A 20,849-nucleotide genomic window follows, 5' to 3' on the forward strand; every position below is an offset into this window, starting at 1 on the left:
CGATTGAAGTGACTAAGATACCATAGAGTAGTATAGAATACAGCTCATACATATGAGATGGGTGATGCAATATTTACACACGATTGAAGTGACTAAGATACCATAGAGTAGTATAGAATACAGCTCATACATATGAGATGGGTGATGCAATATTTACACACGATTGAAGTGACTAAGATACCATAGAGTAGTATAGAATACAGCTCATACATATGAGATGGGTGATGCAATATTTACACACGATTGAAGTGACTAGAGATACCATAGAGTAGTATAGAATACAGCTCATACATATGAGATGGGTGATGCAATATTTACACACGATTGAAGTGACTAGAGATACCATAGAGTAGTATAGAATACAGCTCATACATATGAGATGGGTGATGCAATATTTACACACGATTGAAGTGACTAAGATACCATAGAGTAGTATAGAATACAGCTCATACATATGAGATGGTGTGATGACTAAGATAATAGTTAGAATACAGCTCATACATATGAGATGGGTGATGCAATATTTACACACGATTGAAGTGACTAAGATACCATAGAGTAGTATAGAATACAGCTCATACATATGAGATGGGTGATGCAATATTTACACACGATTGAAGTGACTAGAGATACCATAGAGTAGTATAGAATACAGCTCATACATATGAGATGGGTGATGCAATATTTACACACGATTGAAGTGACTAGAGATACCATAGAGTAGTATAGAATACAGCTCATACATATGAGATGGGTGATGCAATATTTACACACGATTGAAGTGACTAGAGATACCATAGAGTAGTATAGAATACAGCTCATACATATGAGATGGGTGATGCAATATTTACACACGATTGAAGTGACTAGAGATACCATAGAGTAGTACAGAGTACAGTTTATACAGAAAAAAAAAAAGAAACGTCCCTTTTTCAGGACCCTGTCTTTCAAAGACAATACGTACAAAATCCAAATAACTTCACAGATCTTCATTGTAAAGGGTTTAAACACTGTTTCCCATCCTTGTTCAATGAACCAGGTACAGAATGGCATGCTGTCACAGTTACCAGCCCTTTCAAGCTTAACATCCTTATCATTTATCGCCCTCCAGGTTCCCTCGGAGAGTTCATCAATGAGCTTGATGCCTTGATAAGCTCCTTTCCTGAGGACGGCTCACCTCTCACAGTTCTGGGCGACTTTAACCTCCCCACGTCTACCTTTGACTCATTCCTCTCTGCCTCCTTCTTTCCACTCCTCTCCTCTTTTGACCTCACCCTCTCACCTTCCCCCCCTACTCACAAGGCAGGCAATACGCTCGACCTCATCTTTACTAGATGCTGTTCTTCCACTAACCTCATTGCAACTCCCCTCCAAGTCTCCGACCACTACCTTGTATCCTTTTCCCTCTCGCTCTCATCCAACACTTCCCACACTGCCCCTACTCGGATGGTATCGCGCCGTCCCAACCTTCGCTCTCTCTCCCCCGCTACTCTCTCCTCTTCCATCCTATCATCTCTTCCCTCTGCTCAAACCTTCTCCAACCTATCTCCTGATTCTGCCTCCTCAACCCTCCTCTCCTCCCTTTCTGCATCCTTTGACTCTCTATGTCCCCTATCCTCCAGGCCGGCTCGGTCCTCCCCTCCCGCTCCGTGGCTCGACGACTCATTGCGAGCTCACAGAACAGGGCTCCGGGCAGCCGAGCGGAAATGGAGGAAAACTCGCCTCCCTGCGGACCTGGCATCCTTTCACTCCCTCCTCTCTACATTTTCCTCTTCTGTCTCTGCTGCTAAAGCCACTTTCTACCACTCTAAATTCCAAGCATCTGCCTCTAACCCTAGGAAGCTCTTTGCCACCTTCTCCTCCCTCCTGAATCCTCCTCCCCCTCCCCCTCCTCCCTCTCTGCAGATGACTTCGTCAACCATTTTGAAAAGAAGGTCGACGACATCCGATCCTCGTTTGCTAAGTCAAACGACACCGCTGGTTCTGCTCACACTGCCCTACCCTGTGCTCTGACCTCTTTCTCCCCTCTCTCTCCAGATGAAATCTCGCGTCTTGTGACGGCCGGCCGCCCAACAACCTGCCCGCTTGACCCTATCCCCTCCTCTCTTCTCCAGACCATTTCCGGAGACCTTCTCCCTTACCTCACCTCGCTCATCAACTCATCCCTGACCGTTGGCTACGTCCCTTAAGTCCTCAAGAGAGCGAGAGTTGCACCCCTTCTGAAAAAACCTACACTCGATCCCTCCGATGTCAACAACTACAGACCAGTATCCCTTCTTTATTTTCTCTCCAAAACTCTTGAACGTGCCGTCCTTGGCCAGCTCTCCCGCTATCTCTCTCAGAATAACCTTCTTGATCCAAATCAGTCAGGTTTCAAGACTAGTCATTCAACTGAGACTGCTCTTCTCTGTATCACGGAGGCGCTCCGCACTGCTAAAGCTAACTCTCTCTCCTCTGCTCTCATCCTTCTAGACCTATCGGCTGCCTTCGATACTGTGAACCATCAGATCCTCCTCTCCACCCTCTCCGAGTTGGGCATCTCCGGCGCGGCCCACGCTTGGATTGCGTCCTACCTGACAGGTCGCTCCTACCAGGTGGCGTGGCGAGAATCTGTCTCCTCACCACGTGCTCTCACCACTGGTGTCCCCCAGGGCTCTGTTCTAGGCCCTCTCCTATTCTCGCTATACACCAAGTCACTTGGCTCTGTCATAACCTCACATGGTCTCTCCTATCATTGCTATGCAGACGACACACAATTAATCTTCTCCTTTCCCCCTTCTGACGACCAGGTGGCGAATCGCATCTCTGCATGTCTGGCAGACATATCAGTGTGGATGACGGATCACCACCTCAAGCTGAACCTCGGCAAGACGGAGCTGCTCTTACTCCCGGGAAGGACTGCCCGTTCCATGATCTCGCCATCACGGTTGACAACTCCATTGTGTCCTCCTCCCAGAGCGCTAAGAACCTTGGCGTGATCCTGGACAACACCCTGTCGTTCTCAAATAACATCAAGGCGGTGGCCCGTTCCTGTAGGTTCATGCTCTACAACATCCGCAGAGTACGACCCTGCCTCACACAGGAAGCGGCGCAGGTCCTAATCCAGGCACTTGTCATCTCCCGTCTGGATTACTGCAACTCGCTGTTGGCTGGGCTCCCTGCCTGTGCCATTAAACCCCTACAACTCATCCAGAACGCCGCAGCCCGTCTGGTGTTCAACCTTCCCAAGTTCTCTCACGTCACCCCGCTCCTCCGCTCTCTCCACTGGCTTCCAGTTGAAGCTCGCATCCGCTACAAGACCATGGTGCTTGCCTACGGAGCTGTGAGGGGAACGGCACCTCAGTACCTCCAGGCTCTGATCAGGCCCTACACCCAAACAAGGGCACTGCGTTCATCCACCTCTGGCCTGCTCGCCTCCCTACCACTGAGGAAGTACAGTTCCCGCTCAGCCCAGTCAAAACTGTTCGCTGCTCTGGCCCCCCAATGGTGGAACAAACTCCCTCACGACGCCAGGACAGCGGAGTCAATCACCACCTTCCGGAGACACCTGAAACCCCACCTCTTTAAGGAATACCTAGGATAGGATAAAGTAATCCTTCTCACCCCCCCCTTAAAAGATTTAGATGCACTATTGTAAAGTGGCTGTTCCACTGGATGTCATAAGGTGAATGCACCAATTTGTAAGTCGCTCTGGATAAGAGCGTCTGCTAAATGACTTAAATGTAAATGTATGTAAATGATTAATAAACATGCACCAGTGGAACGGTCGTAAAGACACTAACAGCTTACAGACGGTAGGCAATTAAGGTCACAGTTATGAAAACTTAGGACACTAAAGAGGCCTTTCTACTGACTCTGAAAAACACCAAAAGAAAGATGCCCAGGGTCCCTGCTCATCTGCGTGAACGTGGCATGCTGCAAGGAGGCTTGAGGACTGCAGATGTGACCAGGGCAATACATTGCAATGTCCGTACTGTGAGACGCCTAAGACAGCACTACAGGGAGACAGGACGGACAGCTGATCGTACTCGCAGTGGCAGACCACGTGTAACAACACCTGCACAGGATCAGTACATCCGAACATCACACCTGCGGGACAGGTACAGAATGGCAACAACTGCCGTAGTTACACCAGGAATGCACAATCCCTCCATCAGTGCTCAGACTGTCCGCAATAGGCTGAGAGAGGCTGGACAAGGGCTTGTAGGCCTGTTGCAAGGCAGGTCCTCACCAGACATCACCGGCAACAACGTCGCCTATGGGCACAAACCCACCGTCGCTTGACCAGACAGGACTGGCAAAAAGTGCTCTTCACTGTCTCACCAGGGAAGATGATCGGATTCACGTTAATTGTCGAGGGAATGAGCATTACACCGAGGCCTGTAATCTGGAGCAGGATCGATTTGGAGGTGGAGGGTCCATCATGGTCTGGGGCGGTGTGTCACAGCATCATCGGACTGAGCTTGTTGTCATTGCAGGCAATCTCAACGCTGTGCGTTACAGGGAAGACATCCTCCTCTCTCATGTGGTACCCTTCCTGCAGGCTCATCCTAACATGACCCTCCAGCATGACAATGCCACCAGCCATACTGCCCTTTCTGTGCGTGATTTCCTGCAAGACAGGAATGTCAGTGTTCTGCCATGGGCAGCGAAGAGCCCGGATCTCAATCCCATTGAGCACGTCTGGGACCTGTTGGATTGGAGGGTGAGGGCTAGGTCCATTCCCCCCAGAAACGTCTGGGAACTTGCAGGTGCCTTGGTGGAAGAGTGAGGTATCATCTCACAGCAAGAACTGTCAAATCTGGTGCAGTCCATGAGGAGGAGATGCACTGCAGTACTTAATGCAGCTGGTGGCCACACCAGATACTGACTGTTACTTTTGATTTTGACCCCCCCTTTGTTTCAGGGACACATTATTCCATTTCTGTTAGTCACATGTCTGTGGAACTTGTTCAGTTTATGTCTCAGTTGTTGAATCTTGTTATGTTCATACAAATATTTACACATGTTAAGTTTGCTGAAAATAAATGCAGTTGACAGTGAGAGGACATTTATTTTTTTGCTGAGTTTATGAGATGAGTAGTGCAAGATACGGAAACATTATTAAAGTGGCTAGTGTTTCATTTCCTTGAAGTGGACAGTGATTTCTAATCTATGTCTATAGGCAGCAGCTGGAGATGGCTGTTTAACAGTCAGTAGCATAGTATAGAATACAATACAGTATATACAGTGCCTTGCGAAAGTATTCAGCCCCCTTGAACTTTGCGACCTTTTGCCACATTTCAGGCTTCAAACATAAAGATATAAAACTGTATTTTTTTGTGAAGAATCAACAACAAGTGGGACACAATCATGAAGTGGAACGACATTTATTGGATATTTCTAACTTTTTTAACAAATCAAAAACTAAAAAATTGGGCGTGCAAAATTATTCAGCCCCCTTAAGTTAATACTTTGTAGCGCCACCTTTTGCTGCGATTACAGCTGTAAGTCGCTTGGGGTATGTCTCTATCAGTTTTGCACATCGAGAGACTGAATTTTTTCCCATTCCTCCTTGCAAAACAGCTCTAGCTCAGTGATGTTGCATGGAGAGCATTTGTGAACAGCAGTTTTCAGTTCTTTCCACAGATTCTCGATTGGATTCAGGTCTGGACTTTGACTTGGCCATTCTAACACCTGGATATGTTTATTTTTGAACCATTCCATTGTAGATTTTGCTTTATGTTTTGGATCATTGTCTTGTTGGAAGACAAATCTCCGTCCCAGTCTCAGGTCTTTTGCAGACTCCATCAGGTTTTCTTCCAGAATGGTCCTGTATTTGGCTCCATCCATCTTCCCATCAATTTTAACCATCTTCCCTGTCCCTGCTGAAGAAAAGCAGGCCCAAACCATGATGCAGCCACCACCATGTTTGACAGTGGGGATGGTGTGTTCAGGGTGATGAGCTGTGTTGCATTTACGCCAAACATAACGTTTTGCATTGTTGCCAAAAAGTTCAATTTTGGTTTCATCTGACCAGAGCACCTTCTTCCGCATGTTTGGTGTGTCTCCCAGGTGGCTTGTGGCAAACTTTAAACAACACTTTTTATGGATATCTTTAAGAAATGGCTTTCTTCTTGCCACTCTTCCATAAAGGCCAGATGTGTGCAATATACGACTGATTGTTGTCCTATGGACAGAGTGTCCCACCTCAGCTGTAGATCTCTGCAGTTCATCCAGAGTGATCACTTGTCACCTTTACTGATCTCACCTTCTGGATGATAGTGGGGTGAACAGGTAGTGGCTCGGGTCATTGATGCCCTTAAAGATCTTTTGTCCTTCCTATGGCATCGGGTGCTGTAGGTGTCCAGGGGGGTGGGAAGAGCTTTGCGGTTGTGGGCGGTGGAGAGCTTTGCGGTTGTGAGCGGTGCAGTTGCCGTACCAGGCGGTGATACAGCTCAACACGATGCTCTCAATTGTGCATCTGTAAAAGTTTGTGAGGGTTTTAGGTGTTAGGCCAAATTTCTTTAGCCTCCTGAGGTTGAAGAGGCGCTGTTGCACCTTCTTCACCACGCTGTCTGTGTGGGTGGACCATTTCAGATTGTCAGTGATGTGTACGCCGAGGAGCTTACAACTTTCCTCCTTCTCCACTGCTGCTGTCCTGTCGATGTGGATAGAGGGGTGCTCCCTCTGCTGTTTCCTGAAGTCCACGATCATTTCCTTAGTTTTGTTGACGTTGAGTGAGAGGTTATTTTCCTGGCACCACACTCCCAGAGCCCTCACCTCCTCCCTGTAGGCTGTCTCATTGTTGTTGGTAAATCAAGCCTACTACTGTTGTGTCATCTCCAAACTTGAATTGACCTGTCTGATTATAATATAATTAATTACATCATGAGTTTACTCTACTGTATTCATTTACATCTAATATTTATTAAATTGTTTTAGGCTGACTCTCTTTCTCTCTCTCTCTCTCCCTCTCTTTCTCTCTCGCTCTGTCATTCCTCCCTTACAGCATCACATGCCTATGTGTAACTCTGTGTTGTTGTATGTTTCGAACTGCTATGCTTTATCTTGGCCAGGTCGCGGGTTGCAAATGCTAGCTTACCTGGTTAAATAAAGGTAATTTTTTAATTTATTTTTTAAATACAGTCAATAATACAGTAGAAAAAAAGAAAAAAAAGTCTAAATACAGTGAGTGCAAATTAGGTCAATTAGGGGAGTTAATTAAGGCAATAAATAGGCCATGGTGGCGAAGTAATTACAATATGGCAATTAAACACTGGAATGGTAGATGTGCAAAAGATGGATGTGCAAGTAGAGATACTGTGGTGCAAAAGGAGCAAAAAAATAAATAAATACAGTATGGGGATGAGGTAGATAGATGGGCTGTATACAGATGGGCTATGAACAGGTGCAGTGATCTGTGAGCTGCTCTGACAGCTGGTTCTTAAAGCTAGTGAGGGAGATGGGAATCTCCAGCTTCAGTGATTTTTGCAGTTGGTTCCCGTCAGTGGCAGCAGAGAACTGGAAGGAAAGGCGACCAAAGGAGAAATTGGTTTTGGGGGTGACCAGTGAGATATACCTGCTGGAGTGCGTGCTACAAGTGGGTGCTGCTATGGTGACCAGCGAGCTGAGATAGGGCGGGGCTTTACCTAGCAGAGACTTGTAGATAACCTGTAGCCAGTGGGTTTGGCGACGAGTATGAAGCGAGGGCCAGCCAACGAGAGCGTATAGGTCGCAGTGGTGAGTAGTGTATGGGGCTTTGGTGGCAAAACAGATGGCACTGTGATAGACTACATCCAGTTTGCTGAGTAGAGTGTTGGAGGCTATTTTATAGATGACATCGCCGAAGTCAAGGATCGGTAGGATGGTCAATATATAACACAAATAGATCTGGTAAAAGATAATACAAAGATAAAAACATCCGTATATAATTCCCCCCCAAGCAGACACATCTATGGCTCTGAACGAACTTTATTTGACTCTTTGCAAACTGGAATCCATTTATCCGGAGGCTGCATTCATTGTAGCTGGGGATTTTAAGAAGGCTAATCTGAAAACAAGACTCCCTAAATTTTATCAGCATATCGATTGCGCAACCAGGGCTGGAAAAACCTTGGATCATTGCTATTCCAACCTCCGCGACGCATATAAGGCCCTGCCCCGCCCTCCTTTCGGAAAAGCTGACCACGACTCCATTTTGTTGATCCCTGCCTACAGACAGAAACTAAAACAAGAAGCTCCCGCGCTGAGGTCTGTTCAACGCTGGTCCGACCAATCTGATTCCACACTCCAAGACTGCTTCCATCACGTGGACTGGGATATGTTTCGTCAGACAACAACATTGACGAATACGCTGATTCGGTGAGCGAGTTCATTAGAAAGTGCGTTGAAGATGTCGTTCCCATAGTAACTATTAAAACATTCCCAAACCAGAAACCGTGGATTGATGGCAGCATTCGCGTGAAACTGAAAGCCTGAACCATTGCTTTTAATCAGGGCAAGGTGACCGGAAACATGACCGAATACAAACAGTGTAACTATTCCCTCCGCAAGGCAATCAAACAAGCTAAATATCAGTATAGAGACAAAGTAGAATCTCAGTTCAACGGCTCAGACACAAGAGGTATGTGGCAGGGTCTACAGTCAATCACGGATTACAAGAAGAAAACCAGCCCAGTCACGGACCAGGATGTCTTGCTCCCAGGCAGACTAAATAACTTTTTTGCAGGCTTTGAGGACAATACAGTGCCACTGACACGGCCCGCAACTAAAACATGCGGTCTCTCCTTCACTGCAGCCGACGTGAGGAAAACATTTAAACGTGTCAACCCTCGCAAGGCTGCAGGCCCAGACGGCATCCCCAGCCGCTCCCTCAGAGCATGCGCAGACCAGCTGGCTGGTGTGTTTACGGACATATTCAATCAATCCCTATCCCAGTCTGTTGTTCCCACATGCTTCAAGAGGGCCACCATTGTTCCTGTTCCCAAGAAAGCTAAGGTAACTGAGCTAAACGACTACCACTTCCGTCATCATGAAGTGCTTTGAGAGACTAGTCAAGGACCATATCACCTCCACCCTACCTGACACCCTAGACCCAATCCAATTTGCTTACCGCCCAAATAGGTCCACAGACGATGCAATCTCAACCACACTGCACACTGCCCTAACCCATCTGGACAAGAGGAATACCTATGTGAGAATGCTGTTCATCAACTACAGCTCGGCATTTAACACCATAGTGCCCTCCAAGCTCGTCATCAAGCTCGAGACCCTGGGTCTCGACCCCGCCCTGTGCAACTGGGTACTGGACTTCCTGACGGGCCGCCCCCAGGTGGTGAGGGTAGGCAACAACATTTCCACCCCGCTGATCCTCAACACTGGGGCCCCACAAGGGTGAGCCCTCTCCTGTACTCCCTGTTCACCCACGACTGCGTGGCCACGCACGCCTCCAACTCAATCATCAAGTTTGCGGACGACACAACAGTGGTAGGCTTGATTACCAACAACGACGAGGCGGCCTACAGGGAGGAGGTGAGGGCCCTCGGAGTGTGGTGTCAGGAAAATAACCTCACACTCAACGTCAACAAAACTAAGGAGATGATTGTGGACTTCAGGAAACAGCAGAGGGAACACCCCCCTATCCACATTGAGGGAACAGTAGTGGAGAGGGTAGTAAGTTTTAAGTTCCTCGGCGTACACATCACAGAGAAACTGAATTGGTCCACCCACACAGACAGCATCGTGAAGAAGGCGCAGCAGCGCCTCTTCAACCTCAGGAGGCTGAAGAAATTCGGCTTGTCACAAAAAGCACTCACAAACTTCTACAGTTTCACAATCGAGAGCATCCTGTCGGGCTGTATCACCGCCTGGTACGGCAACTGCTCCGCCCTCAACCGTAAGGCTCTCCAGAGGGTAGTGAGGTCTGCACAACGCATCACCGGGGGCAAACTACCTGCCCTCCAGGACACCTACACCACCCGATGTCACAGGAAGGCCATAAAGATCATCAAGGACAACAACCCGAGCCACTGCCTGTTCACCCCGCTATCATCCAGAAGGCGAGGTCAGTACAGGGTGCATCAAAGCTGGGACCGAGAGACTGAAAAACAGCTTCTATCTCAAGGCCATCAGACTGTTAAACAGCCACCACTAACATTGAGTGGCTGCTGCCAACACACTGACTCAACTCCAGCCACTTTAATAATGGGAATTGATGGGAAATGATGTAAAATATATCACTAGCCACTTTAAACAATGCTACCTAATATAATGTTTAACATACCCTACATTATTCATCTCATATGTATATGTATATACTGTACTCTATATCATCTACTGCATTTTTATGAAATACATGTATCACTAGCCACTTTAACTATGCCACTTTGTTTACATACTCATCTCATATGTATATACTGCACTCAATACCATCTACTGTATCTTGCCTATGCCGCTCTGTACCATCACTCACTCATATATCTTTATGTACATATTCTTTATCCCCTTACACTTGTGTCTATAAGGTAGTAGTTTTGGAATTGTTAGCTAGATTACTTGTTGGTTATTACTGCATTGTCGGAACTAGAAGCACAAGCATTTCGCTACACTCGCATTAACATCTGCTAACCATGTGTATGTGACAAATACAATTTGATTTGATTTGATTTTGTATTATTCCAGTCCTTGTACAATTTAGATTTTGGCCACTAGATGGCAGCAGTGTATGTGCAAAGTTTTAGACTGATCCAATGAACCATTGTATTTCTGTAAAAAATGTTGTATCAAGACTGCCCAAATGTGCCTAATTAGTTTATTAATAACTTTTCATGTTCACAATTGTGCACTCTCCTCAAACATTAGTATGGTATTCTTTCACTGTAATAGCTACTGTAAATTGGACAGTGCAGTTAGATTAACAAGAATTTAAGCTTTCTTCCAATATCATGTCCTGGGAAATGTTCTTGCTACTTACAACCTCATGCTAATCGCATGAGCCTACGTTAGCTCAACCGTCCCGTGGAAGGGACACCGATCACAGAAAAAGTTTTTAATAAATTCCCTGGTTTTCCCGAAATCCCTATTGGAGTATTCCCAGTATCAGGAGAGAATACGCAGGAAATCCGGAATCCTCTGGAGAGCCAGGGAATTTATTGACAATTCCCGGAATTTTGCAACCCTACTCCTACATCCAGACAGGCAGGCAGACAATTATTAACATACAGTATATTTTCATGTTTTCTTCTTATCTCAAATAAATCCCACAAAGCCACAAAAGGAATCAGAATATTGTTTAATTACAATTGCAACCTGTGATTCAACTGGAAACATAAAGAACAAAATATTATCAGAGATGTTGAATCGACTTCATCGCTAGATAAGGATGGCTCTCACATCTATTTTGGTTTGGGGTCGGTTTTTCCACAAGAGGGCGACGCACTACAAGAGAATGAACTATAGGGTGGTTGTGATGGGCTGGACTGCTGAAAACTAAAGTGTCGGGCTCTACGATCAGGTTTCATTGTTTTCCAGTCGGCTGGCTGCGCCTGGAGTGGCAGGAAATGGATCCATCCAAGGTAAAACAATAGTTTGAAGTAAAACTGAGTATGCTGTTATTTCGTGGATAAATATTAGTGGTAAACGTCACTGGTAAAGGTTGGCGATACTGTAAAGTAGCTACATTGTATCCGTTTCATATTTCTCTTACAGCAACACGGAAGTTTTAGATTGACTCGATCAAAGTAACGGGGGAAAAAGTACTTTACATGATGGAATGCAACAACATGTGATGTAATAGTTAATAGGTCTACATTAAAATGTCTAGGTTATAATCTAGCTACGAATTCATAACGCGGTAATATCCGATTAATTTATAGCTAGTACTTTCACGTCATTCGAAGGAGTGAAGAAATCTGAAATAGTTTATAATCTACATTGTAAACTTTTGCGATTTCAATCGCATACCATCTCAATCAAGAGATGTTGTCAAGAGACATAGTGATCTCAACAATGACTGTCTCATCCATTAAGTTCCATTACACGGCTAGACCCTAACCTGGTTTGATATCAAGCAGTTACAGTGCCATGTGTGTGGATGTGGTGGCTTTCCAATGTGGTAATCAATAGATTATTTTCAAGACTGCAGACACAGACTGTGTGTGTGTGTGTGTGTGTGTGTGTAGGAGGTAGCTGCCTCTGAGAAGGAAAGGACACCAGCAGGGGAGGAGAGTGAAGAGCTGTCCAGCGAACTCCCCAGCACCTCTTCTGGAATGTGAGTGAACATAGAGTATATTATCTACCTGGTACAGCCAGGACCACCCCTCTGAGTGGACATAGAGTATATTATCTATTATCTACCTGGTATATTATCTATTCTCTACCTGGTACAGCCAGGGTCACCCCTCAGAGTGGATATGAGTGGACATAGAGTATACTAGTCCAAGGTGTGAATTACAGGGAGCCGGGGGGAGGCGGACCTTAATAAGACATTAACTCCCTCAAATGCAACAAAACTCAAACTTTTCAACAAGAGAACATTTAAATAAAAACTGACTCAAACTTTGACCATTCGAAAACAAATAAATAAGGCTATGAGTGGACCGTCTCCCTGTCCATGAATGGTATAATGTAGAATTCTATAGAATTCGGTTCTGTCCACTGTAGAATTCTATAGAATTTGGTTCTGTCCACTGTAGAATTCTATAGAATTCGGTTCTGTCCACTGTAGAATTCTATAGAATTTGGTTCTGTCCACTGTAGAATTCTATAGAATTTGGTTCTGTCCACTGTAGAATTCTATAGAATTCGGTTCTGTCCACTGTAGAATTCTATAGAATTCGGTTCTGTCCACTGTAGAATTCTATAGAATTTGGTTCTGTCCACTGTAGAATTTGGTTCTGTCCACTGTAGAATTCGGTTCTGTCCACTGTAGAATTCTATAGAATTCGGTTCTGTCCACTGTAGAATTCTATAGAATTCGGTTCTGTCCACTGTAGAATTCTATAGAATTTGGTTCTGTCCACTGTAGAATTTGGTTCTGTCCACTGTAGAATTCTATAGAATTCGGTTCTGTCCACTGTAGAATTCTATAGAATTTGGTTCTGTCCACTGTAGAATTCTATAGAATTTGGTTCTGTCCACTATAGAATTCGGGTCTGTCCACTCAGTAGTGCTGGATTTCTGCATCAGCTGAGCTGCTTTAAATATTACATAGATCCACTTCAAATCAAATGTATTGGTCACATACACATGTTTAGCAGATGTTATTGGTCACATACACATGGTTAGCAGATGTTATTGGTCACATACACATGGTTAGCAGATGTTATTGGTCACATACACATGGTTAGCAGATGTTATTGGTCACATACACATGGTTAGCAGATGTTATTGGTCACATACACATGGTTAGCAGATGTTATTGGTCACATACACATGGTTAGCAGATGTTATTGTTCACATACACATGGTTAGCAGATGTTATTGGTCACATACACATGGTTAGCAGATGTTATTGGTCACATACACATGGTTAGCAGATGTTATTGGTCACATACACATGGTTAGCAGATGTTATTGGTCACATACACATGGTTAGCAGATGTTATTGGTCACATACACATGGTTAGCAGATGTTATTGGTCACATACACATGGTTAGCAGATGTTATTGTTCACATACACATGGTTAGCAGATGTTATTGGTCACATACACATGGTTAGCAGATGTTATTGGTCACATACACATGGTTAGCAGATGTTATTGGTCACATACACATGGTTAGCAGATGTTATTGTTCACATACACATGGTTAGCAGATGTTATTGGTCACATACACATGGTTAGCAGATGTTATTGGTCACATACACATGGTTAGCAGATGTTATTGTGAGTGTAGCAAAATGCTTGTGCATCTATTTCCCAGTAATATCAGTAATATCTAACAATTCCACAACAACTACCTAATACACAAAAATCTAAGTAGGGATGGAAGAAAAATAAATACATATAAATAATGGTAGGGATGCAAGAAGTATAAAATAAATACATATGGGAAATAATAGCTGCACAGGCAAGATGATGATGGTATAAAATACAGTATATACATATGGGATGAGTAATGACAGAGCTGCACAGGCAAGATGCAATAGATGGTATAAAATACAGTATATACATATGGGATGAGTAATGACAGAGCTGCACAGGCAAGATGCAATAGATGGTATAAAATACAGTATATACATATGGGATGAGTAATGACAGAGCTGCACAGGCAAGATGCAATAGATGGTATAAAATACAGTATATACATATGGGATGAGTAATGCAAGATCTGTAAACATTATTAAAGTGGCTAGTGCTCCATTTATTAAAGTGACAAGTGATTTCGAGTCTGTATGTAGGCAGCAGCCTCTCTGAGTTAGTGGTGGCTGTTTAACAGTCTGATGACCTTGAGATAGAAGCTGTTTTTCAGTCTCTCGGTCCCAGCTTTGATGTACCTGTACTGACCTCGCCTTCTGGATGATAGCGGGGTGAACAGGCAGTGGCTCGGGTGGTTGTTGTCCTTGATGATCTTTTTGGCCTTCCTGTGACATCAGGTGTCCTGGAGGGCAGGTAGTTTGCCCCCGGTGATGCGTTGTGCGGACCGCACCACCCGCTGGAGAGCCTTGTGGTTGAGGGTGGTGGAATTGACGTAAAAGGTGGTGATACAGCCGGACAGGATGCTCTCAATTTGTATTTATTTTTACCTTTATTTAACTAGGCGAGTCAGTTAAGAACCCATTCTTATTTTCAATAACAGCCTAGGAACAGTGGGTTAACTGCCTGTTCAGGGGCAGAACAACAGATTTGTACCTTGTCAGCTGGGGGATTTGAACTTGCAAACTTTTGGTTACTAGTCCAACGCTCTAACCACTAGGCAACCCTGCCGCCCCAATTGTGCATCTGTAAAAGTTTGTGAGTGTTTTAGGTGACAAGACAGATTTCTTTAGTCTCTTGAGGTTGAAGAAGCACTGTTGCGCCTTTTTCACCACGCTGTCTGTGTGGGTGGACCATTTCAGCTTGTCCGTGATGTGTACGCCGAGGAACTTAAAACTTTCCACCTTCACTGCTGTCACATGCTGACCACAGCATGTAGTGGTGCTGTAGGGGAACAGAACAGTGTAGTGACCACAGCATGTGGTGGTGGTGTAGGGGAACAGAACAGTGTAGTGACCACAGCATGTGGTGGTGGTGTAGGGGAACAGAACAGTGTAGTGACCACAGCATGTGGTGGTGGTGTAGGGGAACAGAACAGTGTAGTGACCACAGCATGTGGTGGTGGTGTAGGGGAACAGAACAGTGTAGTGACCACAGCATGTGGTGGTGGTGTAGTGGTGGTGGGGAACAGAACAGTGTAGTGACAGGGAACAGAACAGTGTAGTGACCACAGCATGTGTGGTGGTGTAGGGGAACAGCATGTGCATGTGGTGGTGTAGGGGAACAGAACAGTGTAGTGACCACAGCATGTGGTGGTGGTGTAGGGGAACAGAACAGTGTAGTGACCACAGCATGTAGTGGTGGTGTAGGGGAACAGAACAGTGTAGTGACCACAGCATGTGGTGGTGTAGGGAACAGAACAGTGTAGTGACCACAGCATGTGGTGGTGCTGTAGGGGAACAGAACAGTGTAGTGACCACAGCATGTGGTGGTGTAGGGAACAGAACAGTGTAGTGACCACAGCATGTAGTGGTGCTGTAGGGGAACAGAACAGTGTAGTGACCACAGCATGTGGTGGTGGTAGGGGAACAGAACAGTGTGTGACCACAGCAGTGACCACAGCATGTGGTGGTGGTGTAGGGGAACAGAACAGTGTAGTGACAGCACAGCATGTGGTGGTGGTGTGGGAACAGAACAGTGTAGTGAACAGACCACAGCATGTGGTGGTGGTGTAGGGGAACAGAACAGTGTAGTGACCACAGCATGTGGTGGTGGTGTAGGGGAACAGAACAGTGTAGTGACCACAGCATGTGGTGGTGTAGGGGAACAGAACAGTGTAGTGACCATGTGGTGGTGGTGTAGGGGAACAGCAGTGTAGTGACCACAGCATGTGGTGGTGGTGTAGGGGAACAGAACAGTGTAGTGACCACAGCATGTGGTGGTGGTGTAGGGGAACAGAACAGTGTAGTGACCACAGCATGTGATGGTGGTGGAACAGAACAGTGTAGTGACCACAGCATGTGGTGGTAGTGGCATGTGGTGGTGGTGTAGGGGAACAGAAGCATGTGGTGGTGGTGTAGGGGAACAGAACAGTGTAGTGACCATGTGGTGGTGGTGTAGGGAACAGCATGTGGTGGTGGTGTAGGGGAACAGAACAGTGTAGTGACCACAGCATGTGGTGGTGGTGTAGGGGAACAGAACAGTGTAGTGACCACAGCATGTGGTGGTGGTGTAGGGGAACAGAACAGTGTAGTGACCACAGCATGTGGTGGTGGTGTAGGGGAACAGAACAGTGTAGTGACCACAGCATGTGGTGGTGGTGTAGGGGAACAGAACAGTGTAGTGACCACAGCATGTGGTGGTGGTGTAGGGGAACAGAACAGTGTGTGACTGTTTAGGGGAACCAGTGTGTCCAGGTTGACCCTGTGGTAGAGGGGAACAGAACAGTGTAGTGACCACAGCATGTGTGGTGATAGGGGAACTATTGACTGAGATCTCTAGGCTGGAGGTGAAGGGGAACAGAAAGGTGCCACAGCAAGGTAGGGGAAAGACTGAGTGGTCATGTCTAAAGTCAATGTGAGCAAACTAGGCTGGAGGTGAAGCATAAGACTAGTGTCATGTCTAAAGATCACAGTAGTATTCTCTGAAGAATACTGTGTGTGTTTGTTTATGGGTGTGTGTCGCAGGCAGAGGTCAACAGGGATGAGCAGTCTGCCAGCAGCTCTTCTGGATGGTGAGTGAACATAATAGAAGTATTATGAGTCTGATATTAACAACTCTACCATAACATATTTTATTAAATCATCCTCATGACCTGTGAAATTAATATGGAACAGTGAAGTGACTGTTTCTTGTGTTCAGGTTGACCCGGTCTGGAGAGAAGCATCGTATTCTGGAGAATGAGATCTCTAAGCTGAAGGAGAACCTGGAGGTGCTGAAGGTAAGACTAGAGGTCATGTCTGAGAGGTCAAATGTCATTGTGATCGAACCACATATAGATCACAGCCACATACTGTGTGTGTGTGTGTGTGTGTGTGTGTGTGTGTGTGTGTGTGTGTGTGTGTGTGTGTGTGTGTGTGTGTGTGTGTGTGTGTGTGTGTGTGTGTGTGTGTGTGTGTGTGTGTGTGTGTGTGTGTGTGTGTGTGTGTCAATGTTCCTAATGTATTTCATGATGATATGTGATATTGAGAGACCAGTAGAAATATTATAGTACGTCTTAACAATATGAATATATTCATGTTCTTTATTTTATTTCAGTTGTCAGGTTTTATATTCCTTCCTCACTGTTGTTATCTTTGTTGTTTTAGAAAACATTGGATGGTCCAGCTCTGCTACTGACCACTCTGGAGGAGATGAACCCACACGAGCTGAAGACATTTCAGTGGTATCTGTATAGGGCCTGGCTGCCTGGCTGTCCTCTCATCCCAGAGAGTCAGCTGGAAAACACTGACAGACAGGTCACAGTGGATCAGATGGTGAAGAGACACGGCCCTGAGGGAGCTGTGAGGAACACACTTGTGAACCTGAAGTGGATGAATCGAGTAGACCTAGCAGAGAAGTTAGAGAGAGATCACACTAGAGGTAACATAACAACAATGTACATCAATCTATACATCACCATCACAGTTCAGTGTAGGTCTAACCAGAAATAACATTCAACTGACTTCATAATAACATTCAGCAGACCCCTCTTTTATAATGTTTATTCATGATGTATCCAGGTGACCCCTCTTTTATAATGTTTATTCATGATGTATCCAGGTGACTCCTCTTTTATAATGTTTATTCATGATGTATCCAGGTGACCCCTCTTTTATAATGTTTATTCATGATGTATCCAGGTGACCCCTCTCTTATAATGTTTATTCATGATGTATCCAGGTGACCCCTCTTTTATAATGTTTATTCATGATGTATCCAGGTGACCCTCTTTTATAATGTTTATTCATGATGTATCCAGGTGACCCCTCTTTTATAATGTTTATTCATGATGTATCCAGGTGACCCCTCTTTTATAATGTTTATTCATGATGTATCCAGGTGACCCCTCTTTTATAATGTTTATTCATGATGTATCCAGGTGACCCCTCTTTTATAATGTTTATTCATGATGTATCCAGGTGACCCCTCTTTTATAATGTTTATTCATGATGTATCCAGGTGACCCCTCTTTTATAATGTTTATTCATGATGTATCCAGGTGACCCCATGATGATTAAACAACAATCCAACATTCATTACATTCCATACATACAGTCACCAATACAGTAATCATGACTGTATTTCTCTTCCTGAGCTTCCTGATCTGGAAGATGAACCAGAATAATCTGGCAGAGAAGTTAGAGATCAGAGAAGTAGGACTGTAGACAAGGACCCTAACTGACTCTCTATCCCCCTCCTGTCTTCCCCTCTGTTTCCCATGTTTCCCCCTCTTCCTCAGGTACTGCCTCACCCTCTCACTTGTCCTTATTCCAACTCAGGCCCAAATCCTTCTGTTACCCTTCATGGCCTCCTTTCACTCCAGCTCCTCCTCCTTCCTTCCCTGGTTCGTCTAAGGAGTTGTGGTCGTTAACTTCAGCTGGTGGTTCAGGACAGCTCAGCTCACAGGTAAGAGGACGGTTAGAGAAGTATAGGATCACGTCTACCCTCATATGTTACATCACCTGTACTCACTGTCATAGTCAGTTCTACCCTCATATGTTACATCACCTGTACTCACTGTCATAGTCAGTTCTACAGTTCTACCCTCATATGTTACATCACCTGTACTCAAATCAAATCAAATCAAATTGTATTTGTCACATACACATGGTTAGCAGATGTTACATCACCTGTACGAAATGCTTGTGTCAGTTCTAGTTCTACCGACAATGCAGTGATAACTCAACAAGTAATCTAAGTTCTACCCTCAATGTTAAAACTACTGTCTTATACACAGTGTCAGGGGATAAGGAATATGTACATAAGGATATGTGAATCAGTGATGGTACTCAGCAGCACAGTAGATGGTTCTACAGTATATACATATGAGATGAGTATGTAGACAAAGTCAAAGTGGCATACCCTTAAAGTGTTACATCACATAAGAATGCAGTCATGATCTAGAGTACAGTTATACATATCATATGAGATGAATCACCTGTACTCACTATATAAGGTAGCATTGTTTAAAGTTCTAGTGATATATTTACATCATTTCCCATCAATTCCCATTATTAAAGTGGCTGGAGTTGGGTCAGTGTCAATGACAGTGTGTTGGCAGCAGCCACTCAATGTTAGTGATTGCTGTTTAACAGTCTGATGGCCTTGAGATAGAAGCTGTTTTTCAGTCTCTCGGTCCCAGCTGTCATAGTCAGTTCTACAGTTCTACCCTGATATGTTACATCACCTGTACTCACTGTCATTGTCAGTTCTACAGTTCTACCTTCATATGTTAAAACACCTGTACTCACTGTCATAGTCAGTTCTACCCTCATATGTTAAATCACCTGTACTCACTGTCATTGTCAGTTCTACAGTTCTACCTTCATATGTTAAAACACCTGTACTCACAGTCATAGTCAGTTCTACCCTCATATGTTAAAACACCTGTACTCACTGTCATAGTCAGTTCTACCCTCATATGTTAAAACACCTGTACTCACGGTCATAGTCAGTTCTACAGTTCTACCCTCATATGTTACATCACCTGTACTCACTGTCATTGTCAGTTCTACAGTTCTACCTTCATATGTTACATCACCTGTACTCACTGTCATAGTCAGTTCTACAGTTCTACCCTCATATGTTACATCACCTGTACTCACTGTCATAGTCAGTTTGACAGTTTGAAATGATACAGTACACACATACTCTATGAGTGGTGGGGGTCAGGTGGCATATCCCTACACACACCATCAGACAAAAAAAGCTGTGAATCAAATCAAAGTTTATTTGTCACGTGCACCAAATACAACAGGTGAAATACTGACTTACAGGCCCTAACCAACAGTGCAATTTTTAAGTAAATTATAGGTATTAGGTGAACAATAGATAAGTAAAGAAATAAAAACAACAGTAAAAGGACAGTGAGAAATAGCAGTAGAGAGGCTATATACAGTAGAGGCTATATGCAGTAGCAAGGCTATATACAGTAGAGAGGCTATATACAGTAGTGAGGTTATACAGTAGAGAGGCTATATACAGTAGTGAGGCTATATACAGTAGAGAGGCTATAAGCAGTAGAGGCTTTATACAGTCTCTCAAGCAGACACATCAATGGCTCTGGTTGCAAACTGAAAAACCATTGTACTCAGAGGACATCAGAGAGTGGGGCTATATACAGTAGAGAGGCTATATACAGTTGTGAGGCTATATACAGTAGAGGCTATATACAGTAGGGAGGCTATATACAGTAGTGAGGCTATATACAGTAGTGAGGCTATATACAGTAGAGAGGCTATATACAGTAGAGAGGCTATATACAGTAGGGAGGCTATATACAGTAGAGAGGCTATATACAGTAGTGAGGTTATATACAGTAGTGGGGCTATATACAGTAGGGAGGCTATATACAGTAGTGAGGCTATATACAGTAGTGAGGCTATATACAGTAGCGGGGCTATATACAGTAGGGAGGCTATATACAGTAGGGAGGCTACATACAGTAGGGAGGCTACATACAGTAGGTAGGC

The 20,849-nt window shown here is 44.7% G+C and overlaps 1 protein-coding gene across 1 annotated transcript in view; it reads left to right on the forward strand.

The window, feature by feature from the left end:
- The window catches only part of LOC135560326 (uncharacterized), a 58,432-nt gene that overhangs the window by 12,712 nt on the left and 24,871 nt on the right, over positions 1-20,849 (forward strand). The window contains exons 6-10 of the mRNA XM_065002193.1: positions 14,577-14,671; positions 16,826-16,909; positions 17,038-17,116; positions 17,484-17,757; positions 18,617-18,783. Coding sequence (XP_064858265.1) covers positions 14,577-14,671; positions 16,826-16,909; positions 17,038-17,116; positions 17,484-17,757; positions 18,617-18,783 — 699 coding nt within the window. The remainder of the gene's footprint in view (positions 1-14,576; positions 14,672-16,825; positions 16,910-17,037; positions 17,117-17,483; positions 17,758-18,616; positions 18,784-20,849) is intronic.

Source organism: Oncorhynchus nerka, linkage group LG15 (assembly GCF_034236695.1).
Source record: "Oncorhynchus nerka isolate Pitt River linkage group LG15, Oner_Uvic_2.0, whole genome shotgun sequence".
In the NCBI taxonomy this organism is placed as follows: Eukaryota; Metazoa; Chordata; class Actinopteri; order Salmoniformes; family Salmonidae; genus Oncorhynchus; species Oncorhynchus nerka.